This window comes from Streptopelia decaocto (assembly GCF_964273445.1).
Source record: "Streptopelia decaocto genome assembly, chromosome: 8".
Classification (NCBI taxonomy): domain Eukaryota; kingdom Metazoa; phylum Chordata; class Aves; order Columbiformes; family Columbidae; genus Streptopelia; species Streptopelia decaocto.
The window spans coordinates 5127569-5154581 of NC_138662.1; the positions used below are offsets into that span (position 1 = coordinate 5127569).

The 27013-nt window shown below is 41.9% G+C and overlaps 1 protein-coding gene across 4 annotated transcripts in view; it reads left to right on the forward strand.

The window, feature by feature from the left end:
• The window catches only part of POC1A (POC1 centriolar protein A), a 52760-nt gene that overhangs the window by 17264 nt on the left and 8483 nt on the right, over positions 1–27013 (forward strand). For 3 of the 4 annotated variants that reach the window (XM_082060369.1, XM_082060371.1, XM_082060372.1), the window contains 3 exons: positions 6334–6402; positions 7188–7286; positions 22515–22655. In XM_082060369.1, coding sequence (XP_081916495.1) covers positions 6334–6402; positions 7188–7286; positions 22515–22655 — 309 coding nt within the window. The remainder of the gene's footprint in view (positions 1–6333; positions 6403–7187; positions 7287–22514; positions 22656–27013) is intronic. The other variant, XM_082060370.1, reaches the window with a different exon arrangement.

Here is a 27013-nt window from a genome sequence, read left to right on the forward strand (position 1 = left end):
ATGTACACAGTGCCTGTCTGCCCTTTGGGGACCTTGGATTAGAGCATCCTCAGACTAACTTCCTTAGTGGAATGGAAGATCTCAGTAAATATTTATAAAACATCTTCATGGTTGTGTTTATAAATAGGAAGACAGAAAATGCAAAGTTACGATTATCCAAGCAACCTTGACTCAAACCATGAAGTAGCTGCTTTCTACCTAGCTGGGTGGCATAAGTGTTCTCTGCCCTGCTGGCTGACTGAAGAGCAAGATCATCTGAGCAGGTGCGCAGGAAACCAGTGTGCTCTCTTACTGTCTGCTGCCAGGTCTAAGTAGTGTTAAACATGGGTGCAGACTTAGCCCTTTTTGAAGGGTGTGAGGACACCTCAGGGGTGCACATAACTGGACCAACAGAGGGAGAGAAGGATGTGTTGCGAACAGCATGCAGCTGCTTTGGGATTAGCATTTCTTCCTGCTTCTGTTTTCTCTGAATTTAACTCTCTTCTCCTAAGTATCCTGCTATTGTCTTTTACCTTTTCTGATGAGATTGTACAGATCTTTGTAACTGTGGGTCTCCGTGGTGCAAGTTCATAATTGATCCTGACATACAGGCTCAGTGCCCCCCCCTTACCGAAAGGCCTGTTAATTTGAATTGGTCTTCCCTGAACTCTTCACCACTTTCTCTGCTGCTGAAAGCAGGTGATAAGTGAAAGACACATAACATCCAGCATCTTGTCTCAGGCCCTCTATGTTCTTTGGCACTCTAATGCATTTATTGAGTTTCTTACCCGCGCCTGGTGTTTTCCTGATTCTCTTGATCACTTCTTTGCATCTTTTGCTCCCTTACCATCCATCATTTCAATGTTCAACTGTCTGAGCATGACTTGCCCTCTTCTCCTGTCCTATGAAACAGTTGAAAGTGCTGCAAACAGTGGCAATGGCTGCTCTATTTATTATTATTTCTTTTATGTCTTGAACTGGTGATTGGTGTGCTGGTTGCTGCTGGATTTGTTTCTCAGACCTTATTACCACTCTGATCTCCTTTTTCTCTTTACACTAGTTAATCTCTTCCATGGGAGTCTGACTGAATGTAGCGACTTGTGTCTTCCCACTTCCACATCTCCTTTTCGGGACAACAGAAGAGGAAGCTTTCCTTTAATTCAACTATTGGCATCCTTTAGACATGCGTTGTTCCAGCTCTTGGCACCTCCCTTACTCTCTTACCTGGCTCTTCTCTGGTATGCTTTAGTTTCTCCTACAATTTAAAGATGAAAAAAAAACCCTGACGTCCTTGACCCCACTTGTCCCTGCAGGTCCCTTCCTTTCTGCCTCTCCTTCCGTCGTGCAGACTGTGCGTCATTAAGCTGCTCTCTTCTGGTTTATTCCTGGACCCTTTTCAGCCTGGCTCTTGTTTCTTCTGTTATATTGAAGCTCTGTTTGTAGCTGAAGCCCTCAAGTCTGGCCTCTCTTCACTTGAATTGACCGTTGGCCCTGCTGTCCTTGAAATCGTGTGCCTTCTGTCCTCTGGTGGTTCTCTGGGGGTGGAAATGGTGTTCGAGAGCTTTCTCTGTGCTGTCCGCTTGTTATTTATAGAATAGTACACATTTGTCTGCTATCTGCATGCAGGTATGACTGTTTGCTCGAGGCATATTTCCATTTCTCTAAACTAAACTTTTGGCCTTTCTCTTCAGTATTTATTTTGGAGACATGCATTTTTAGCTCCACCTTTGAAAGTTTTGTGTTCAGGGATGCTATTCCTGTTGTCTCTTGTCATCCCTGTGTCAGCTGTTACTGATGCTATTGGCATCCTGCCAGTCACTCATTCAGTGTTGTAATCTGTGTCCTGGCTTCAGATCCCACCTCTCCAGGCCGTGAACGAGTTCAAGCCATTCAGAAGATTTCTGACCATCTTTTTTCTAATGTTTTTTTTTTAAGCTGATCAACCTGTGAATTGCAAGGGCAATAAAGGCCTTGTGATCATTAGTTTCAATCTGTAGGAAGTGGGAAAACAAGAAGGTCTGTCTCTGGGGGGTAGTCTGCACACAAATTAGGCTGTGTGACATGCTGCGCCTCACCCTTCTCACCTATGCATGCAGCTAGAAGGGGGATGTCACCTGGTGTTTCAGCTACCCTGGCATGGCGAGCTGCCCTTGCCCGAATCCTGTTCATTGGGAACGCTGCTGCAAAGGAGTAGGTTTGATCCTGTTATCATCCTTCTGTATGGCTTCCTTTTTTTTGTTTCTACCTTCTTTGCTGCATCAGTGTGTGAGCTATTTGTCCTTTTCAAGGCTCCCTGGGACTTATCTCCACCCTGCCTGGGGCTCTGTCGCTAGAGGAGACGAGCTGAATATTGATTAGTGCAGATGTTCTTCCCACTTAACATTTCCAGTGGATTGCTTCTTGCTGTCTTCTATACTTTCCCTCAGACTTTCTGCAGCTCCCTCCCACTATCACCAAAACTATTATTATTAAAATTTCAAACTTTGACATGTACAAAAGCTTGACAGTCCTCAGGTTGCTGGCCTGCTGAGGAATAAATGGAAATGTTCCTCACTGCCGAATTGCTGTATCTCATTGTCCAATCCCTTCTTTCTGCACCTTGCTGTTTAAGGCAAAAGGCTGTAGGAATTTGGGGGCTGGTGCTAGCAGCTTGTGTGCAGCACCAAGCACAATGAGGATGCAGATCTGGAACTTCCGAACCCTCAGAAAATACTAATAGAAAGGCATATGTTTCTTGCTACAGAAAGAAGAATAAAGTGGTTCTTTAGAAGGCTGCTTCATCAGAGATGTTCTAGTTGCATGGCAAATAAGCTTAAAATTATTCCTATAGCTTGTATAGAAGAACATGCAACTGCTACTTTTTGACAATCTTAGCGCAGACAGTAAACGTAAAGGGAAAAAATCCAAAGGGATATTTGAATGCTTCAGTCTCTGACCATGTACCTGTTGTCCAGGACTGCATCAGAAACCTCTTGGATCTCTGCTGTGCTTGCCTGGAACAAATGGGAATTAGGCTGTGTCTAATTGCTGGCATGTGTAGCTTTTTATTTTTGTTTTGTGTGTTTATATTCAATTGTGAGAGTATTTGGCAGACTATTATTTGTATGTTGCTATAGCAAACCTGTTACATCCGGGAAGAGTGCTGTAAGTCTATATAGCAAAAATACTTTTCACTTAATTTATGTCAACATACCTTCTGTGGAGGATGTTGTGCCTGTAGACTTGTTTGTTCCCCTTCTCTCAATTTATAAAGGCACATTCCGTCTTTGTAAAGGCACATTCAGTCTTTGATATCAGTTTCTATTTTAGGAGGAATACGTTCTCTTGAACTTTTTTTTCCTCCCTTCAGAGTGCCAGGGCTTTGGAGTCACTTCACTCCCTGTTTTGATGTGATTTGTATTGTGCTAAATTTTGTATAAATACACTGAAATATTTAGACTGATAAAAATAATTTTGTGAAACATTGCTCCTCTCTGGTATTCCTCACTTGTGCTTGTTCCTGAACATTTTGTCTTAAGCAAAGTCTTGAATATTTTTTTTTCCCAACCCTGACTGGTTTATTACAGTCAGAGTGCAGCTTCTGTACCCTCAGCTCTGTTATCTTTGAGCACTATTCATCACTCTGCAGTTTTCTGGGTATGCACTTGCTTCTGCCCTTTCTTATTGCTTGTTTGTCTTTTGCTTTTGCATTTTTAAGCGAGTCTCTGTTCCTGACAGTGTGGTTGGAGGAAGGCAGGTGGGAGCCAAAGGCAGAATCACACTTTGCCTCAGCTGACTGATGGCGGTGTCTTTGGTTTGAAATATCTGCATTATTTAATGCTGTGTTAGTTGAACAAGCTTAGTCACACTAATGACTGTGCTTGCATTTTTAAACTGTTGCTACTAGATCAATTCTGGCAAGATCCTTGAGTGATATGTTGCAATTAGAAGGCCTCAAAACATCTTGAAGTCACTGCAGGTGAAATGATAATATGGAAACACCTTGATGTGTTTTAAGGAAGCTGAAACTCTTCACACTGAGAGTGACCACATCAAGACTATAGTTTTGCTGGCATACCCTCATGCCAGCATATTTGGAAGCACACAACTGTGGGACAGAGGTTGCTGTGGGAGTTGGGTGTTTATCCCAAATACAGTCTTCGGGTATTTGTCTACCTTCAGGATTTATAATGATGAGTTCACTTTTATGAAGTAAAAGAAAAAGAAGGGAAACCAGAAACAAACTGGATGTGAGTGTTCCATGTGATGCCCATTGGGAAAATGTGAACTCTTAACAGAATAGTCCATCCTTGCAACTTGATACAGGCTGGGGAGAAGGTTCTTACTTGGCTTCTGAGATACATTAGCTTACTTGAAATAGGATAACTCTTGTCAGGAGGTGTATGCTTGTGTGCTGGAGTTTTCTGGTGATGGCTGTGGCTTTTCTGGCTGTTTTTTTTTTTTTTTTTCAGCCTCTCAGTAGTTCAGCTTGCTTTCCCAGTAAACTTGGCCATATGCTGCCTCTGCAAATGATCATTCTTACCTCTGCCCATTCCAGTGTGGGCAAGAGCTCAAGCTCAGTGCAGTCTGCAAAGCAATGTGTCCAGTAGCTGACATAAAACTTCACTCTCTGGGTCTCAGCTGTTTATTCTAAGCAGAACAGCTTGTCTCTTGTGCCTGTGCTCGAATACACATAATGATTTCCCAGCTCTGTTTAACTGCATCTGAGACCATCCACCTCAGCCTCCCGCGTGTGTCCTCCTGCGTGCTTTCCGAAAGGCTGAGAACGTATTAAAAGAGACACGTGCTGCAGTGTTGTAGCAGTCAGCACCATTTAAAGTTTCTCAGAACTGTTTTAACAGTGAGGCTTCAAAATGCTGTACATAGCCCATGCTGTACATAGATGATCCTGGATGCATTAACTGTGGCATCTCTTCTGTAAAACTACCAAGAGAAAAGCAGTTTAAGCCAGTCTTCTATTTGTCAGTTAAGAACCTGACAGTGAACACGAACCTGCGTAGGTGATCAGGCTGTAGCTTAAAAATGGCAAACGATAGTGTTGTAAGGAGCACCTGCCTGCTGCTTGCGTCCTCCTGTGCTGCTGCAGGTGCCTGTTTGATTTGAAGCTTCTGTCACTGCTTGGCCACCTACTCCACACATAAGGGGCTATGTAGCAGTGATTCTTTTTTGTTAGTGATGCCTTTGGATGTCTCCCCTGTGCTGACTTTGTCCTGCTAGTTGGCATCTGAAGGGAATAACTGCCACCTGCAAAACTCCAGACAGTACTACAGAATGCAGGAAATAAAGCTAATGTATAAATACAGTGTATTCTGCTGACACTGTTCTGTCTGCATGTTCTTTTCACCAGTGCTCCTCAGGTAGCCTTGGCTTTTTGTTTTTCCTGTGCTGAAAACTTTGTGGGCTTCTTGACTGCCAGGCCTCAAAATGAGTAATTGGATTCTGCCCTGAATACTGAATCTTATGTGTTCACTTTTTCTGTTTGTACTGATTTCTTGACTTAAAATGCTTCTAACCTTGGCCAAATTAGTTGGTGCACGTGGGGAGAATTTTCCATGGTGAATCTGCTGCTCGCAGTGATCCATGAAATATGTTGTTTTGGGGTGTCAGTGTCTTGAGGATTCTGGGCAATGTTTGAAGCTCTGGCCCCTGGTATTCCATGACTGTGTGGAAAATCTTGGCTTAGTGCATTTTCCTTTTGTGGTTCTAGTATTCATGGTGTGAGGAAGAGTTTGGACAATGTAAATTCTGAGGGTTTGGCAGTTGCAACTCCTCACATTTGTTTTTGAAAAATTATATTATCATGGGATATGGCTTATGATTTGTGAGTGCTTAGAATTGTCAGTAGTGGGAGTATTTTGTATCTAACAATCATTCTCAATATGCCTTTTGGTGCTGCTCCTCTGTGTGTTTAAACCTCCTTTTCTGCTTTAAACCTTTCTGCCAGGTGGCTGACTTAGGGCTGCATTTAACAAAACTCAGCAATTTCACTGCTTTTAATAAATGAGCAGCAGTTTTAGACCTTTCTCATTCTAAAGGGAAGAGAGAATGATTGAGAGGGAACAAGGAAAAGCCTGAAGCTGTAGAACTTGGTGTGTTCTTCTCTCTGCCTTAATGCCATGGCTGTTGAAAACTGGGTGTCTTAAGCTGGGGGCAAAAATGTGGGAAATGGTAAGTACCAGCAAGCTTAGCATGTTAATTGCGGTCCACTTACCTGACAGATAAGAACTTTTAAAATGTTGCCTTTAGATTGCTGGTGTCAAACTAGAAATACCTTGTAAAGCTGTAAAAAATGGGGCAGTATAACACTGTTTTCTTTTACTTTTTTTTAAACCCATCTTTTAAATCTGTTTGCAGGGACCAGCAACCTGTGTAGCGTTTTCAAGAACTGGAGACTTATTTGCCTCTGGAGGTTCTGATGAACAGGTATCTGCCTAGTTTAATTTGATAGTTTTGTGTTTCCTTGCCATCTTCACAGAATCTTGCTGCTTTCAAAGAGAAAACAAATACTAAAAAACAGTGAGAGATATTAAACATAGACTTTTTTTACTGAGAAAGCACTTCAGCTGGATTATCTGGGAATGTGTATGTACAACAGAAGAAATATTACCATATACACAGCCCTTGTTATAATGCATTTCTGAGGCATCTGCTGCTGGGAATACATTAAGACAGGTGTACAAATGGCTGTGTTGAGATACCTTGAATATCATGGGCTGTGCTTATGGATCGTCCCCTGATCTACCACTGGCTGATTCTGAGACACAAGGACAAGGCACACAGGGCAGGGATGCTTCCCCTGAATTTCCTTCCAGGCTCCATTGGTTTACAGTGCTCTGTATTTCATATTCCTCAGTGCTCTCCTTCTGCAGATCTGTCCTCAGTCTTATTTGAGATGCCATGGCTAAGCCTTCTCCAGTGGCCAAGGTTCCTGTTTGAAGTTCTCCTGGTAGCTCTAGTTTCATGATGTTCCTAACCCAAAGAATGCTGGAAGACCAAGGTCACTTACCCATTGAGAACTCAGTTATGATGTATCTGTATTAAGTAGTATATTTACAAATAACATCCTTAATTTAATTGATGGCAAAGCTTTAAGTAAGCTTTGGTGTGCATCTGCTGACTCTTCTCTGTGTTGACAAAACAGACCTTTAAGCAAATTTAGATGGAAAATTTTAATAGAAATAACTTAGTCACTTGCCTTTCTTTTGCAGGTGATGGTGTGGAAGACTAACTTTGATGCAGCAGATTATAGTGATGTACTGAAAACACAGAAGTCTAGCACCAGTGTGGAGGAGACCCATCATGCTCTGGTAGGTCAGCACACAGAACGGTGTAGAGCTTCTTTTCAGAACACTTTCCACAGCTTGAAACCATGTGGATCTTTCAGGCAGTTGCACTATAAGAGCCATCTTTTCTTGGTATTTATTTGAGCTGCAGGTTGTCTGTTTTTAACTGATCTTGTGTTGTTTGTTTTGTTTAGCTGTATGTACTTTATAGGAAAATAATGATTTTAAAAGGGAAGTAAATTTACTGCATGTATATATGCATTTATTATTAACAGCCTGTGTTTAAGTATGTGTGATAGGCTTGGATGATAGTCCACAAAACATGCAGGTGTGAGTAACAGCTGAAGTCAGTTTTGTTAGCTGATATGAATCCTTTAGGTTGGTGTCAGTCCTGAAAACAGGTATTTTTCATGATACCTTTTCACTGACAGTCAGCAAAGACAAAAGAAACCTCTGCATAGACTTCACATTTGAGAAATATGTGACATTGTACTGGAGCTTCTTTCCTAAATACTTGGAAACATCAGTTCATATGTGCTCATTGAACCATGTGTTAAGAGACATCTGAGTTCTGACTGTACCTAACAGATAAATCAACTGAGTAATTCGGTATGATGCACCGATCTAAGTGTAGTACTGATGTTGGGTGTCATGGCAGTTATGAGAGTAACTCTTTAGAGTTCCTGTCCGTATGAGTTATAATTTTTACAAGTAGTGATGCTTCACTTAAACTGCTGCATTTTGTCTTTACAGTCTTTGGATATTTTTGATACATTTGAGTATACCTACAGGGTTCTGAAATATGTTATTACCATGGCTGGTTTTCTGTATATCTTGTTCAACATGAGCTTTAAGCTAAAAAGCAGTTTGTGAACCGAGAGTTTTATGCATATGTGGCATTGCCTTGGTTGAAAGGTGAGCTTCTAGCCAGCATCGGCTGCTCTGTGGTGGTGTCTTTAATCTTATCAACTTAGATCTTCTCTACTGGGTTACTAAACTTATGTTCTATCTTAAACATGGTAGGGTTTTTATTGAATATGACTTCAGTCCACTGCTGGAGGTATTGGACTAGCCCGTAGTATTTTGCAACGAACAAGATTTGAGTCTGCAGCTCTAAACCTGATGCCTTGCTATGTGGAGTGCTCTGTGCAGAAAGCAAACAAAACTAGAGGGTGTTAGTGGTAGGTGAGTGGGAGATGGGGGTATGAAGCAATTACAGAAGGAAGGAGGAGGTGGAAGTATTTGATCCTCGACTGGTTTTGGCTAAAACTGATTTCTTCCTTTTCCTTCTCTTCTGTGTTCTAACTCTAAAGTTTATGCAGGCTGTGAAACTAGCTGTCCAATAACCTCTTTATTTATTGGCCAGTCGAACTGGACTAACTTTGAACTCTGTTTTAATTTAAGATGTTGTTTAGTATAATTCTGGGTTAAAATACAGCAGAGACAAAGAAAACCTTTATGGGAAGAAATACTATTTTCAGTTTGTAACATTCCAAGGAATGGCTTAAATGGTGTAGACAAGGTGTCTGCTTATAGGAGGTTATGATAAGTTTACTCCCAGTACAGCAGTTATCACCAGAGCATATTAACTAGTAGGAATTTAGGAAAGGAAAGAAATGCACAAGCTGTTTTAAAACTTAGGGTTTTGTTATAGAACCTTTGTCAGCAGATGGTAAGATGTACATTGAAGGTGGCTGCTGAACAAAACCCTTGAACAATGACTAACCACCCTGAACATCTGGCACTCCAACACAATTCCCCTTGTGGAAGAGTTTACCTGACAACACCTCTGACAGATGCTGCTGTGACCAGCTGTTTGTGTGCTGCTGACAGGCAAATCCGCATCCTGTGGTGCTGGTTGACACGGCGTTGCTCTACTCATGCTCTGAGCCTATGGGAAACAGGGCACTGCCAATTCTTTGGGTGTAATGTATTGGTTTGGACCAGGTGCTGTGTTTTTTACAGGAGACAAAATGAATCCATGCTGAGTTATGCAGAAGAGACACACACTTTGGTCTGGGAACCTAAATTACTTCAAAGGAGTGAGTATTTTGAACTGCCACCCAACTGCAACTTTTGCCTTGGGCATGCAGCATCGGAGCTGCTGATCCCAGCAGTACTCCCTGAATGTAAATAGTGCAACTTAAAGAAGATCAAACTGAGTGATAGTCTCTGGGATTTTTCCTTCCTATTTTCTTATGGGGCAAATGTGGTGTTATCTTTTGGTCTGAATAGCACAAATGATGCTTCCATGAGATCTACCAGATTATCTATGAGCATAAATAGAGAATTGTTAATTAAACCTTTGATTGCCTTCAACAGTAAAATGATCCCTGTTTAAAAAGCAGAGGTGAAGGTGGCTGCACTGGGGAGCTTGGGTGCAAGCTGGCACAACTGAGACCCAATGTCTTAGTCAAGTAAGACTGTTGATGCAGTTCAACTATGTGATCTCTTTTATGCAGTTAAGAACATTGTTTTGCCTTGAAAGTGGGGTGCAGCTCTGTCCTGCTATAAAGGAGTGGAGCTTCAATTTTTGTCTCCTGTCACACAGTCTGAGTGGTGCTGCCAAAGCCAACATAGTCTAAACTTTTTTTAAGAGTATCAGCTGTATCGTGGCTGCTTGTTACAAGAGCGGTTGTAGTGTGCTAGAGCCTATACCTGGTCTCCACTAAGAGCTCACTACGCTTCATGAGAATAGAAATGCAAAATATGACTAGTACTCAATGTCCTTATGTATTAGGTTATTAGGAATGCAACACTTTAATATTAAGGCAGTTATAATTGCTAAAGTTAGAAAGGGCAGAATAAACAATGTAGTCTGAGAGCTTGTTTTGAATATCATAGGTTAAGTTTTAATTTAGGGTTGATATGAAATGTTCCTTGCTGTTAAAGAAGCTGATATCTCTGAAAGTGGCTTGGTTTGTTATTTTAAGGGAGAAGTATTAATATAACCTGAACACAGGATTCTTGGCTCCATAATAACTTTTCCATTCATGGCAGTCGACTTTTTCAAGTGAATTTCCTTACTTTTATCCATTAGAAATATGTTATGCTGGGCTTCTTAAGAATATTGTCACTGTTACAAGACTTTAAATATACTATATGTTCGATTACTTCTTGTTTTGAGCAAAATACTTGCTTTTTGATAATTACTTGTTTTGGTGTATTTTGTGTAGTCAAGACCAGTTATTTTTCCCATCGAAATCAGACTTGAAACTACCACCTGTGGCTGTTGGTTTCATGCTGAGCTCACCTTTTCCTTCAGTGAAAACTGAAACTGCTTCATCTTTCTCTGCTGCTGTGTTAGTGTGCCAGGGCTCTACATCTTGAATAATACTGAGTTTTTTTCAGACTTTTTGAAATGTAACTACATTTAAAACATGCATATAGGTTGCTATTTATTTTTGTACGCCTAAAACACCTGAAGGCTATTCTTGACACATCTTGAATCTGTTTTCAACCATAAGTTAAAATATTTTTCAAAGGAGAGCTTTTGCTGTCATGTGTAGCTGTATAACTTTTTTCTTATGCATTGTGAAAGCACAAATACTAATTGAAGTAATAGCTGTGTAAAAACACCAGGTTTAGTATCTGGTTTCTCATGGGAGAGTCGAACTAATGTACAAGTGTTAAGACATTAAAACTGAACACAGACATCAAAACTAGTTTGTCATAAGGATGAACAGGAGGAAAAGGGAATCCTAAACCTGTGGGATAAAAGAGGCGTGAAACGTTGTCAAGGTTGGTGCGCTTGAAAACAAACTCGCTGTGAAACAATTTTCACTTCCTGAGGCAGAGGGAGACGGGAGCCTTTGAAGACTCTGTTTTCTCCGGCAGTTGATTAAAGTTCATTATGAATTGGGGTATTGGGCTCGTTTGCAGCAACAGACATGAACTTCAAAGTTGCTTTGCCCACTTGCTTGTGTTTTCTGTAACTACTTGAGGCTCGGGAGATGCGGTTCGCTTTGAAAGTAAAACTGCTCTGTGCAAGGAATAACGCGAATGAAAGCAGCTCATGACGAGCAGGAATTGCAGTCGTGACTATGGTATAAAAGCACAGACACCCAAGTGTGATAAAGAAAACCCTAAAGTTGTCAGAAGTGAATTAGAAATATCTGTTAGTATAGATTTGAGACTGTAAATGTTAGATCACAGTTACAGTAGCTCTGAAATACACGCTTCCTCTTCAATTATAAGCTAACAATTGTTGCTATTAAGTGTTGAACAATTGCCTTGAAAACCAAAGTTAAGTGCAAGCACTTGTGATGCGGGTGGCATGAAGCTGATGGGGAGAAATGAAGTTTTGTAGTCTTGTGTCTTGATCTTATAAGCATTTATATTTGTTTTTAATTTAGAATTTAAGGGCTAAGAGTAAATGAATGCTTTAAGCTGTGATATGGAGTTGTGAGGACCTAAAGGAAAGTCAGAATAAGAGGTGTAGATTTGGCATGTGATTTTAGAACTAAGGACTCTTATGCTTGTGCTGGGGTCAGTAGCTCTGTGAGCAGAGGGGTCTGTCCGCATAGAGAGTTGTGCAGAGTCAGATCCAGGGCCGTGTTCGTGGATCTGATATGCTGTGAGAATATTCATCATGGAATTTGTTCTTTCCAGGGATGGCAGATAATGTTTTGTTTTGGGGGTTTGGTAGTGATTTTTTTTTTTCTGAACACAGGGAAAGCTTCATACATGCAGTTACAGCTGATGTTAGTGTACAAGAACACTTGTTTCATTATGTGACAGATTTGCTGCTATTGTTCACTAATTCCAAGAAGACTATGGTCAAATGTTATGACCAAATGCTGAGCAGTTGATGTCACGTGGACAGTTAGTAAGTGCTTGGGTGTTTAGATAAGTTTATACACTGAAATTTGTGAATAAAAACGTTGTAGTATAAGCTAAGTTGGTAAACTGTTTTTCATGCAATTTTATGAAAAATAGGAAATATTTGTTCATACAGAGATTCTGTACCCAAGTTTAAATATAAACCTTCTTCAGGCATGTTGTGACTTTTTGTGCAAAATAATACTTGGTAAAGGAGGAGGCTGATGAGGAGACTTTAGTCTAAACCTCTGTATATAGCTTTCTAAAGAAAAATACTTTGAAACATGCTTGTGTTGTGGGATGTCAGAAACAAATCCACTTTGAACAGGGGACTGGGAGCTTCAGGTGTCATAAAGGTGGTGAAATGCATAGTCTGCAAGGGTTGTGTGTGATCTGTTTATCTCAAATGAAGGGCATCCTGGCAAGAGATAATAGGCACAGCAGAACAGAAGCTTACAGGTGATGGGGAAGCCTTTCTCTTGCCGCTTCAGTTCCCCACATAACTGAAATTATCCAGCTTAGTTTTCAGCTCCTGGTAGGACTCTGAGAGACGTGTTCACGTGAGTGGATGTACAGGCAGACTCAAAAGCAGGTAGTCCCTTGGTAGGGGAATTTGCGAGATAACGGGTAAAGGTGCAGAGTTGTCCTCTGTCACTCTTGCCAAGAAGTCTTTCTCCTCTTTTGAAATTCAAGAACACAAATGTTTTAAATATCTTTAGCTCCTTTGAAGTTAATTGGTACTCAATTGCAGAGCTACCAAATTTGGAAGCTGATTTCTAAGCAGACTTCACAAAATGAAGATTGGAAAGAACAGTGCTTGAGCAGGAAGGACTTCTAAACAAGTGAGCAACCTGTGACTCTTCAGATGCGTCTTTTGGTTAGGACAGGCATTTAGGCTTATTTCTACACTACTGGGTTTAACATTTTGTCCGAGCATTGGACTAATTTCTTCAATGGCAATTTTTCCAAGAATAGTTCTGTTGAATAGGATTGGAGACTAATTCAAAAAGATGTGATCTGGTCTTAAAATCATCTGAAGCCTATAACTGAGTGTCCAAAGCCAATTCCACGTCTCCTTTGCTAGTTCTGGTTGGTGACCTCGGGTGCCTCGTGTGCTCAGCCTGTGGTCTCTGTGCTGACTGCAGCAGTTCATTCTGTCAGCCATTTGTTCCTTGTGTAAATAAATTCCTCCTGAGTTACTCACAGGCCAGATGTGCATTTTTTTGACCTTTTGGCTTCCAGATTGGTAACTACCTCTAATTTTGGCATCTGCTAATACTTATGAATACTTTTGTACTTTTTTCTTTTTTTTCACTTGCTGTGAAATCCCCTCCTGGGAAGCAGTTTCACTGCACAGAGCTGCAGCTCTTCACAATTGGATGTGAATGCGTTGTCATTTGTACCTCCTCCATGCCCTACTATTTATTTCCTTTTCTAAAGGGAGGAATCCTGTATTCAACAGCAGGGGATCCAGCTTTCAGCCTTCCGGATAAACGTGGTCTGCAAATTTATTCTTTTTCCCTGATCTACCTGGCACCTTGTTTTTCTGAGGGTGCGTTCCCACTTCAGGAAGCTTTAGTGCAACAGGTCAGTAGATTATTTGTGAAGAACAAGAGTGTGAGTGCTCAAGATGTTTCCCCTGCGCTCTACTCTGCATGGCGGTCTGGGCAGGACTCTTGCTACAACTCATCGCAGAATGCTCAGGAGCTCTTCCTTCGCAAGTGGTGCCGTTGTAGATGGTTACTTGTAGCTGCCCAACCTTTGCTTTCCTTTCATTGAAGGAAGCCTGCTCATTTAAGCCTATAGGAACATGTGACGTAGGTTCAACAGGAACAGAGGAGAAGACTTCTCCTTTCCTCTCCCCCCTTGTGGTGTGGACGAAGTGGGGTCTCTACCTTGGCCTGCACCTCTGCTTGTAAACCTTGTGAGACCCAGGAGGATGTCATTTGCTTTCACTGCTCCTTTTAGCAAGAGCAGCTAGAATTTTTTTGTGCGAGAAGTGTGCTCCTGTGGTGTCTTCCACTCATCTGGCTGGAAACCAGAGATTTAGAGTGGGATGAGCTCTAACCCCCAAAAGGTACCAAACACTTAGTTGACTGATGGGAGCTGTCATGATGAGTAAGACTGGCTGGTTGAGAGCTTTTGCTTGATCCCTTTCTGCCTCGTTCAGCATCCTCAGTCTCTGGGATAGTAACGGTTGTGGTAGTATGGTTGATAGGAACTATGGCTAATGTGGACCAGAAAGAGCACACATTTATAAATACATGTTCATGTTAACCAGAAAAAGATAGACACTTGATCTTGGGTTGTTTACAGGCCTATCTGATCTCCTTCACCCTGGCACAGATAACCTGGTTCCAGCCCAGAACATTGGGCAGGAAGGCATCAGTGTTGCATCAGCTGTTTTGTGGGTTGCCTCCAAGGGGTGACCCCTAGGTTTCATTATTGAACAGCTGGATCCAGCTGAGCTCTGGAGTCCAGCTCTAATTCACTGGAGCATAAAGTCTAGCAACAGTACCAGGTTTCTTTGTATCAGGAAACCCGAGTTTATCTGAGCAGAACTGGATGGCTCTGTCAGTTGACTGTGCGCTTTGTGGAGCCTCGCGGCAGATCTCACCGATTTTCTGCATCTTAATTTGTCTGTGAGGCTGCATCACAGCAAAATAAGTGGTTTTCTCTCACTCCACTAAACAAGCATCTACCTCGCAAACAGCAGAGCTTCTTTCTGGAAGATACTCCAGCAAGCCTCTGTTAATGGCTAGCCCTCCAGTACTCTATTTTGGCTTTTGTTGTTGTGTGAAACTAATTTTTTTCACAAACCTCATGGATTTTGCCCCTATGTGGTTGCTCTTTCCCCTGAAACCTCTGAGTTTGTTTTTCTCTTGAACTTGTCAGTGTAGGGAGAGAAGGGTGTGCGTGACAAATGAAATCTTATGTCTTCTTTGATTTGTCCGTTACCATCTCGTACACATAGTTGTGGGCTGTTTAACTGAGTTTTCCTGTCCTGTCTTGGTGAGGGACTCAGAGAGAGGAGAAGGCAGGGAATGGGCACCCCCAGCTTGGCTTTCCAGGAGGCTCTGAATGACTGTGACAACCTGCAGCAGCTCTGCCTGTTAGTGAGTGGGAGTAGCCGCTGCTACAGATGTTTTCTCTTGTATTCTGCTATGGCAAGATTTTTTTATTTTTTTTTTTTCCAGAAATAAGAGGATTTGCTTTTAATTTGTCATCTTACAGCTAATAGATTTGTTCTTGAAGGCTTTGGAACAATAAGGCGAGTCCTGACAAGTCAGTATTGGTCAGAATAAAAATGGCCTTTTAAGGTCAGCATTTCAGGCTAATTAATATAAATTCACCCACTTAGGTTACTGCTGGATGTGGCTTGTTTTAATGCTTGAGTCATAATTCAAAGAGAAGAGACAGAGGCAAGATTTATATTTTTTCCAAGCTGCTATTGTGTGTCAGCTTTAAGATGAATGAAGGTGGCTCAAGCTTAAAGTTTCTAAGATCTCAAACTTTTCTGCCAAAATCCAAACTTCAAGCAATAGTAATAACAAATGGCCATATTATAATTTGTGTGTATCTGCATATGTTTATGTATGTGTATATACACGTAACATGCAGTATTGATATATCAGTAACATACATAGGCTTGCATATGATATCTCTTGCATAGCGTATACATATTTCATTAGAAAGAGGCAAATGTTTCTGATTAAGAAAAGGAGCTGGAAGCTGTTGTTCACACTCTGGGAGTTCAGTCTGTGTGTTTTGCTTCTTGCTGTGGAGACTGTTGCTTTTAATGTAAAAGAACCTCTAGCTGGATAACCCAAGGCTGAGGATAAACACTTTTTCAGTGTTTGGGAGCTTTTCCCAAGAGCAAGAAAACAGTAGCTCAGTTCTTGGTGAAATTTCTTACCAATGGTTCTTACCAATTTTTGTTCCTATAGGGGCTTGTTTCCACACGAAACTCTTCTTTTGAGATTTTTGGTAATGATATTCTTCTGGAGCAGCAGTGGGATAGCCAGCTGAGCATAGTCTGTACAACAAAGCTTAATTATTCCATCCTAAGTTCTGGAAGACTTCTTCATATCTCCTAATGAAATGCTAGGACCGATGGGACAGGAGAAGTGGTTAAGGGAGGTAGAATGCATAAGACAAGTAGGAAAAGACAATATCTAAAATGTTGAAGGTTACCTTTAGCTTTTTCTTCTGTGTATTTCTTCTTGGGGTTAACACAGACTCAATATTTATTGGCCAGTGGTAGAACATGGCCAAGTTTTAATGTTTTAACTTTGTATTTTTAGTAGCACCAATAGGGAGGAAGGTTCTTTCTAAGTCATTTATGGCCTCTTGCATATCTAATCCAATGTACATTTTGGCGTGAAGCAAAATGCAAACAAATAAATGGAACGTTCTTTTCACCTCACTTTATTTTTTCTTCCCTCCTTCCCAAATTCCTATAGAATCATTGCATTATCAAAACTTGAATCCTGAAATCAGAGGTGAGGATGAATGGTCTTACGAGTTGTTTCACAAAACTTAACTTGTATGCTAATTCTAGTTGTTACCCTATGCTGCTCTGGACAGTAGATGTGGAATACAGGTGGAATAATGCAAGTCTTGAAGATTGTGATTGCTCCAGAAATGTCAGTGCTGCCTGGAAGAGGGAATGGTTTTCCAGTGTAGAGAAATGTGCTTGGAGAGCGGTGTTCCGTCAATGATATTTTATATGTAGCAGGGAGAAATGAGCTTAACTCTGTTTTTAATGAATCGTCCAACCTAGCATGGCATGTACTCTATCGGACCTTCCTGGGGAGCCTACCTGAAGCCAATGTGCTTCCACTGGAGGTCACTGTTGCTCTCTGGGAACATATTTAAAATATCACTTTACCTGTGGAGAAAATGACTTCTCAAAATAGAAGAGTTTTAATGGTATTTCTCTCGTTTGGATTAGTAGAATTGGGATCTGAATAAACAGTGTATTCCACTTTGGGGAGTTTTCTGCTCCTCTGTTTCTAGGGGAATTTTTTTCAGCTAAGATAGCAAATTTAATTGCGCTTAGTGAATTTTAGTACACTGGATATCCATATTGAAGGGAATACATTGGAAGTATGTGTTGCTTAAGGGGAATGCCATCTTTCTAGATACTTGAAAATTAATTCTTTTTACAGTCATAGTCCTAAAAAAAAAAAAAAAAGGCAGAAACATTGTGGAAATTGATTTAAAGGGATTAAGGGTAGAGCTGAACCTACATCCCTGGCACCACTCAGTTCCTCCCTTCCAGTGGAGAGAGGTGAAGAGAAGGGAAAAGAAATAGTTCCTCTGGACTGAATTGTAAGAATCCTACTTTTTATTAGTAGGTGTAAAATTCAGATAGATGGTAATCCTGTCAATTTATGCTCCAAATACCACAATTTAGAAAGCAAAATGGCTTTTTTTTTTTTTAGTTGTCCCTTGTGGTTTTACTACAGGTGTACCTGGGTTGGGTAGTTAATACTTGCCCCCCAGACCTGATCAGCACTGTAATACCTGGCCAGAATGCTGTTTAGCCAGAACAATTCTCATAAGAGGCTCAGTCAGAGACCTCTGGAATGAGGGCTGATTAATTCTCCCCTTCCCCCAAGTAGTTGTGCTATGCTGTCTTTAAGTGGTTGCTATAAATAAATCACTTCTGTTTTTCCCTTTGTCGCAGAGAGCTGTATTGTATTCTGAAACTGCTCATCTATTCTTCCTTTAATGTTCAGCTGCTTCTTGCTCTACTCCCAGTGCTTAATACGCAGATGTTGTAATAAGATATTTAATGGCAAATACACTTGTTCAGTTGTGCTGAGTAAATTGCACACTTGAACTCTGACTAAAATAAATTAAACCTCTGCAGCAGTGTCATTGTTTCTGGTGCCTGACCCCAGGGTTCAGCTGGTGCTTTACCTTGCGGGTGAGTCGGATAAGCACAGGTGTCTGTCTCTGTAATTGTGATGCTCATCAGTACTGAGACTGCAACAAAGCCAATGCACATTTTTTGGCTCTTTCTAGATTTTTGCAAAAGTTTTTTAAAATCAGTTAAAATTTAAATCACTAGTGGATGGCTCACCACATGATATGGATTGCTAACGAGGAGAAGGGTGGCTGTAGTCTCGTCTGTGAGGGTTTTCTTGTTCATTGTTACGGACAGTTACAGGAGCTGATTTAATCCTCTTTTACCAAAAAATGGTTTCAGTCTGCGGGCAATTCAGTTCTTCCTTGCTTGGGTGCACATTTCCTTTCAAATGTCCTGGCCACTGAGGTAGTGGTAAGTACAAATTGTGGTTGCCTATTAAGGGAAAGTTTCCAAACATTTCCATATTTCTTTAAAATGTAAAGGGCAAAGCTTCCCCTGAAGGGCCCCTCCAGTGCTGCTCCCTACTGTCAAATTTGGAAGCTGCACTAAGGATTCTGTAGAGGTGCCCTCACCACCTTTATAACACAGCTGCAACTGGTGTCCCTGCTGTATGTGGACTATGACAGAAGTCCAGGTGGCTGCTTGTGGCAGACAACCTGCCCCTCTGAGCATTGCAGTCTCTTTCCATTTTTTTTTAAAGAAGAAAAGTGTGTGTGAGCTCATGAAAATGTTTGGCGGCTTTCATAATTAACGTCAAACAAAATTCTGGGTGTCCATTTGGATTTAGGATACTTGTAAAATGCCCCAATGTCTGCCCTGTGAAGTCCCAGCTGTGTTTTCTTTGCAGGCAAAGCTTTCCTTGACTGCAAGAAATGGAGACTTTGGCATGAAAAACCTGAAATGATTAAAAAAACAACCGTGTTTTTCTCCTTGGTGCCATGGTATCACTGTTCCCTTCTGTTCACGAGGCTTCGGTTAGCTGATAGCAAAGGGACACGCTTTGGGTAGTGTCAATACAAATATACCTACCTGGGCTCCTCAGCCTCTTCAGAAACAAGCGAGTTGAAATTAGTCCGGTGAATGTGACCCAGATGGATGCAAACACTCGGCTTTACCCTGTGAGGAGCAAAGTGCTGTGCCTTTGAGATGCAGCAGCGCGCACATCCAGCTTGGCCCAGGTGGCCATCAGCTGATCCTTTGCTGTTGTCCTGCTGCTCTGTACACTGTGGCTGCACTCACAGCTCACAGTGCTTCCCTGGGTGTCAGCTGGGAGTTGTGATGTTTTCGGTGAGCTTCATCTTGCGCTGGACGTGCCTGTGTTGGGCACATCCCGGCTCAACCCGTGTTGAACGCTGTATACAGGACCCCTCTGAGAAGTGTCCTTGGATGGGTCCCAGTCTTCAGATTACAGCTCGATGCCATCAGAGCGGGTGGGATGAGTAAGAAACTGGAGCAAAGTGACTGCAGTTTCTCTGCCTGACTGTGGGCAGCGATTCAAAGTGCTGTCTGTAGGTGTGGGTGCTGGAGATGTGGTTTTGGCACTTGCCGTGGCAGGGTGGGCTACGTAGGATGTACTTGTTCTAGAACTGAATATTCAAAGACCCTGGCCAGTGGGGAGCCTCCCTTTTGGAAGTCATTCTTCGTGACACGTTGACATAGCTTTTATTTGCTGGCTGAATGTGTCCATAGTTTAAATGAACTAGCTCAAAGCTTTGTGGATGGAGGCACTAGCTACAGGTTATCTGCTTAATGATGATGGGCTGTAAGCAACCTTTGGAGCAGCTGTGGTGGCTGAAATGGGGCAGTATGCCATATGGTCATGCTTCTGTTTTTAAAAGTAGATATACTTCTGTTCTTGGGAGTACTGCCACCATTCAGAGTGCCTTCAGGAGCCCACAGAGGCTTTGTGGAGGTGGCTTGCTCGGCTTTTCAGAGGTGGCTCATAGTATGCGAGCTAATCAGCAGAATGTAGCATTGGTGACAAACAGCTGCTGCTGCCTTTGGCTGCAACTTGATGTGACAAGGGACCACCTAACCCCTAAGCGTCAGGTGTGGGAACATCTGTGCAGTGTTGCCCTTGCAAATATGCTACTCTTAAACTTCATGGACTGTAGCAAGGAGACTATCAACTCTGAGTTCAACCCAGCAGCTTTTTATGAAAAGCTGTCTGACATATGCTATAGAGGGAGAAAATATGTTGGTACAGTCATTTTTCTGCTCCTGTGAGTCAGCTTGTTCTAATAGGTTTTGAAGTGGATAGCTCATCATCATTTGGGGTTTTTGAGTGCAGGTTGTACGCAGTGTTTGCTCACTCAAATTTCTGCTGTGCCATGATTGACTGGCCTAAAGTTACATCACCCAAATAGGATACTCAGACATGAAATAACAACAAAACATGCTTTTTAATGCTAATTATGCATTGAAAAGCAGTGGTGGTTTGTCTGGGTTTTTTGTTGTTGTGTGTTGTTTTGGCTTTTTTTTTTACTTTTAAATTTAAACAGCAAATAGCAGCTTTGTAAGGCTGACTCTATCTCATCTCTACAAGAACATGTTTTAGTTGATTAAATCGATGCATCAGTGAGCAACATGCGGCTCTTGGGCTACCTGCAGCACTGGAGTAGTTTGCGTGTGGCTCAAATGCTAACGCCATGTGATGTGACCAGAGCGCAAGCCAGGCTGGCCTGGGACCTGTTGATAATCCAAATTATCCAGGCAAGTGGGAGGAGGCAAATTAGCGCAGGCTGGTGTGGCTGGTGCCACCTGGTACCCAGCTGCATCCCAAGCTGGTGGTGTGGCATGGCGATCCCTGTGGTGCAGTTGTCATATGTATCCTTTGAACTTTTCCATTTATTTTCTTGCTCCTTACGCCAAACTGCTCTTGTGGTGCTTGGCTGGATGAGGACAGTTTGGTTGGCAGTGCTGGAAGGATGATCAGCCCTTGCCAGCAGTTAGTGGACAGCAAAAAGCCATTCTCCTGTCAAAGCCCACTCCTGCTGTGGCCCCTTATTTTCTCTTCGCGTCCCACCCTGTCAGTCTCAAGCTTCCCTATGTAGTCACATTTCTGTTCTTTGCACTTCTTGCTACTCATTTTGCCCAACTGTTGGGCTGGGCCTCAGCCTTGGGAGCCTTTCCGTGGGCTAAACCAGTGAATCCCAGCAGGAGAGGTTTTTTAAAAATATATATTTATTTTTCAAATATCTACTTTTTGTGTGTATACACACACATGTGTGTACATATATTTTCATAATGTACTGAAAAGTTTTGAGTTTAAAGTTCTGTGAGCTTGTCTAATGTCTCATTGCAGCTTAGTTGCACATCTGCATACACCTGGCATCAAATATAGAGATAAGCAGGTAAATCAATACAGTGCTGGTGAGAAATGCATTCATACTGGTGCCTATGAGAGAAGAGATAAAAGTAACTCTTCATTTCTTGCTTAGAAAAAGTACATGCAGGAGAACTTGGACCATTTTTCAGTCTGACAGGATTCCTTGCTGCTTTGTTGATTCACAAACTTCAGTCACTTATGTGAGTAATAAGTAATGGGCTGGAGCTGCACCAGGCATTGGGCCATGGAGAATTACGTTTTGAGTGCTGTGATCTTGCCTTTAGATTCAAATCTTGTCTGTTAGTGTAAACTGAATAACTTAAGTTTGTAATTGCTTAATCAGTTGGCTACATTGTTTAGTTAGATAAACTTCTCTGAACTTCTTCTGCTGGTGGTAAATGTAGATAAATAATGCAAATAGTGTTTGTTCTTGAAGAAAGATCCCGTTTTGAAAGAGAAGAAGAATGAGTTCTTTAGTAAAGAACTATTTGTGCTTTTAAAACTTAATTTATTCTGAATGAAATATTCAAGCTTGCATAACAGAAACAGCTGAAATTGAAACTTCAAAGTAAACTTGTTCTTAGCCTCATTGAGGAGGGAAAACCAGTTCAAGATATAAACAAAATTAAAATGACTAAATCAAAACTCTGTTTTAATGCATATTGGAACATCTTACTTTTGCTGAACTTAACTACAGTACTGCATCCTTGCCTCCTTACAAATACCAGGCGTGGAGAGAGGCTTTCACTGCTCTGTTGGAGTGGAATGATTGGACTCCTCTCAGGGTAGCTTGCTTAATTCTTATAATTTGGATGTTTTATAGTACTTCCATGTGGCTTCAGTGAGTCTGGGTTTACCTGTACAATCTATGTGTACCACATGAGCAGGCCAAAGCTCTTTGCATGTGCAAAACTTGAACCTTGCAGGATTGCGTCAAGGTTGTTATCTAAGGTTTGCCTTTCCTGATGAAAGTTTAAAAACAAAAAACACACACAAAACAAAGGAGAAAATAACAAAAACTCCACCTGGTAAAGACAGACAAATCTGCAGCATCTTTTCCTTTCCCAGCGGTGGCAAAAACAAAGAGTTCCTGGGGGTTTTTCCCATTTTTAATAGCTTAGGCTGTCCTGACATGAACTGTTCTTTACTGTTCACCCTCCATGAAATAACAATCCTTCTCCAGTTGTTTGCATTGCAATAGCAGATTGTCTCTTTATTTTTCCAGCAGTCAGAAATGGATTGTGGTGTTCATCTAAAGAAAACAAAAACTCAGGATTCTGGTAGGAACCATGTGCAGCAAGAGGAGGAGGCCAGCCTCGCGAATACCTTGGAACATATTATGGGACAGCTGGATGTTCTGACTCAGGTATGGTTTGCTCTTTAATTTTGCAATGAGAAAGGAGCCTCTGACTAGAAGAACTGGGAATATTTTGCAATAGCTTCATAGAATAGAAGTGTGGCTAGTTCAAAACCTCTGCTTTTTAGTAGTTTTTTGATAAATCTGTCTTCATCTCCTTGTCAGCTTATCTCTGTCAATTCCCTCACATTGACTTGGAGCTCAGGCCCTGCTCTACCCCTTTATGCTGCAGTGTAGGGCACTGCTTGAACCAGCTCCTTTACCCTGTGCTCTTAGCCAAGGTTTATCTAAGGTGATACCTAAAGGAGTCCTTGGCAGTAGGACTCTGTTGTGGTGAGTAATCTCTGTCTCTCTTCCCTCCTCCGTTGCACTGCGGTCTCCAGGTAAACTCTGCTCAGATCCCGCTCTTTTCCCCCACCCAACATTCACCTACACAGTCCCATTTCTGCAGTATTCTCCTCCCATCAACAAGTCTGGGCCCTTCTGTGCCTCATCTCTGAAACATGCTTTTCACCCACAGCTCCAGACAACTAATCCCTTGCTAAAGCATTAGCATACGGCTCTTTCTCAGAGTCACTAAGCAGTGCTTGAGCAGTACCAGCCGTTTGTGGTGATCATTGCAGTATGTGTTTACTTAGTAAGAATTGGGGGATAGAGCTGTTTTTTCTTTAAATAGCTTCTCATTGCTCCATTTCTGGTCATTGTCTGAGACTGGATTTCATTGCGTATTTTTGAGGTATGTGAGAAGCCAGGAAGAAAGCATGGGGTAGTAAACACTGGTGATCTACGGTATATGAAACCATGGTCGTAGGATGGAAAATCTGTGTGGGAGGGTTTTTCTGTGAGCTTGAATGTTCTTTCTGAGGAAAAGCAAACAGGTCTTGAACACACTGATTACTAGTCTGAGTAGGCTCTCTGTACTTGTCAAAAAGTGTAAGGTGATGGGTTGGAGGGCCCATCAGGGGATTGAAGTAGGGCTGATTTAGGGATTAAAGACATTCCAGGACTACAGACAGTCTAAAATAGTGTAGGGTGAAAACCAGAAGGTATTTAAGTTCATTTGGCAGAAACGCAAGAAAGCACTTTTCCTGTGATCTCTGAAATGCCAAACACCAGAGGAAGGTGGGAATCTTCCATGACATTGGGTCCTCTTGCCCAGTGTATACACAAAATACTTTATTATTGTTTTTATGTCTCCCTAGCAAGTTTGGAATGTGATCATTATCTTTCATTACGTAAATCAGATCCACACTTCTGTTGACGGATGTGTAATGGCTCCTTTTCAACTTCATAGGTGTTTAGAGCAGGCAAATATTGCAGTAAACAGTATGTGTGGGATTTAAACTAGATATAAGCAGTGCGAACATCTCTCTCAAAGATATTGTGTAACCACAGAAAATTCCAAATGTTGTTTTAAACCTAGCAGAAAGAGAAACTGAGATCAGTGGGGGAGGAATAAAGGATAAAATTGGAAATAGGCCTGAAATTATAGTAAAAAAAAAAAAAGCTGCCTTGAGTAACTCTGCATTCAACAGCCTTTTACCTTTTTTGTAGCTTCTTTTTGTCATCCTTGAAGTACTTAATTTCCCATTGGTCCTAATCTTTGTGTGTTGTATTAGCACTATTTTAATGCATCTGTAAAAGTAGATGTTCCTGACACACTGTTGAAATGGCTTCATAATTCTTCGTTTTCATGCCAAGGTTTTGATATTTAGCAGTGAAACAAACCACCACCAAACAAACTTAAGCAAATGAGCCTGGAAGAAGTTGTCATTCCTGGAGCAAGGGAGGAGGTTCCTCAGAGAGGAGGGATGCAGGCAGGTGGCACAGCAGAGCCATCCGAGGGAACTCTGGAGGGCATCTGCTGGCAAACGTAAACTTTGGGTGTTTTCTTCATGCCAATTTGAGCAGCTGGAGGAACTGAGGCCATTTAGCCTGGAGAAAAGGAGACTGAGGGGAGACCTTATCGCTGTCTACAGCTACCTGAAAGGAGGTTGTAGCATGGAGGGTGTTGGTTTCTTCTTCCAAGTGACAAACAACAGGACAAGAGGAAATGGCCTCAAGTTGCACCAGGGGAGATTTAAATTGGATATGAGGAAACATTTCTTCCCAAAAAGGGTTGTCGGGCAGTGGAACAGCTGCCCAGGGCAGGGCTGGAGTCACCAGCCCTGGTGGGGTTCAACAGACAAGTAGATGAGGCTCTGAGGGACAGGGCTTAGTGCCAGGGTTGGGTTAATGGTTGGACTCTGATCTTGACAGTCTCTTACAACTAAAATGTTTGTATGATTCCATAAATATCACATGACAGGTGTCAGTAGTCTTCCCTTCTTGATGAAGAGCTCAGGATGCTCCTTTGCTGTTGCAAGTCATTGGTTCATAATTCCTGAGTGTTGCTTTTTTTAAAGAGAACACTATGGGTATAAGCAGGGCCATACAGTTGAAGGGAATGGACAGAGTCTGCGTGATGTTTCCAGAAACCCTCTATTGCTATAGCCATCCATGGCTTTGTCAGGAATTTATGATCTGTTAGTTTCATGGGAGCCTGGATATATTTCTGATGTGGTACCTTGAGTTCCTGCACTCTTTGTTCTTGCTGTAGTTTCCAGGCTGTGTGAACAGGATGTAATGTGCCAGCGGGAGAAACCTGAAGTTGCGATAAACTGCTCTGGGAAATTATGTGACTGTAAACCCAATTTATTTTCCTAGTATCCTTTTCTGGAGCTATCATTTCAAGTTTTATCATGCTAAACCTGGTATCATGTAAAAGTGGGAAGGAGAGAAAATTCTTTCATTTTCTCCTGAAAGGGGCAATAGTAAGACATGAGCTGCAGCCGGTCATCTTGTGCCGGTGCACAGCTCTGTCTGAGCTGCACACCTGAAGCGCAGTGTGTGCTCACCAGTTAGCAGCACCTGCCCTCGGACAGTACGTTTCCAGATGAAATGGGGTGTCCCGTACTTGGAGACGGTGGGATTGTTTTTATTCCGTCAGGAGGTCTCTTCCCGCAGTTGCCAGCAGAAGCGCGGGGGCCGCAGAGATGACGTGCCCCGCGCTGCAGGATGCACCTGAGCAGACTTGCTCCTTTGCTTGGGCACCTCAGCTCTGGTTAGAGACAGATGGATCAGAAGAAGCCAGTGGCTGTTGTATACCACATCTAGCAGTGACGGTTACAGCGAACAGATGTGGCCCCCTCAGATTTACAAAGCTTCATTTTTGTTGCTTTGTGCTGTGATTTTATTCTTTAAGGTTTTAGCTACTTTCTTTAAACTGATCTTTGATTCAGTGGATCCTTCCTCTCCTTCCTCACCAGAACTCTGTCAGGACATCTTTTGTTTTACTTGTACGCAAGGTCTCTAATATGATCTGGCAGGGTCTCCGTATTTTTTCCTAAACGTGGTTTGTGTTTGGCCATACTTCACACACGAATAAAGAAGCTAATATTTGACTGCCTTGTTCAGAAGAGTTGTACATGCTTAATAATTCTGCTACCTTGAAGGATGGAGTACAGTTGAGACCCAGACAGAAGCTGGTTGTTTCCAGTAGTTCTGGATTACTTAAAGGTACTGTGGTGCCCCTTTGTAGGAAAGCAAGCAATTCAAATCTGGCAAAGGAATGAGGAAGATGAGAGGGATAAATATATAGATGCTTTACTCCTCCCTTTTCTGTGGCTTAGTATCTTGTCAGTGTCTCGATGTTTAAAAATCTTGTTTTTTACTGGCAATTCAGAGATGTGGAAAGGAGGAAAACACAAAATGTTTATCAATATATTTTTTTATTTGAAGGCTAGATCTCAGTGCCTATATGAGGATGTGGGCTGCATATTAAAGTTTAAGGGAAAACAAGGTGATTTTTTTTATCTCGGATAACTTCCTTGAACAGAAGGGTGTTTTGGCTGAAACGAAAATGGAGCAGATAATAAGAGTTTACTTGGTTCAAATGCATTTTCTGCACTTGCAGCTGAACTGCACTTGAAAAGATCATCTGTGAGTATCTTGGCTGCAGTGGAAAACTTGTGTTTGTAATGATCATCTTCAAGGAGTCGCATATTCCTGCCCTCCCCACCACCACCTGCAGCTGCCGTGTTCACTCTGGATCCGTGGCACTGGTGGGCAGCGGCACTGAGGCAAAAGCTGCTGCTTTTATGTGGGAAGGAAGATGTCTGCTCCAAACAAAGAGTTCAGAATCAGGTTAGCATAAAATTCACAAATAGCTGTGATAATCCACCCACAGGAAGCAGCTTTATATACTTCCCCAAACTAATCTTGCATTGAAGCTGGGAGAAAACAACACAGTGAAATGGAGAGGACTTGCTAAATCCGTAAAATAATCCAAGCCTGATCTGAAGGACAATCTAGCTCATGTGAGATTA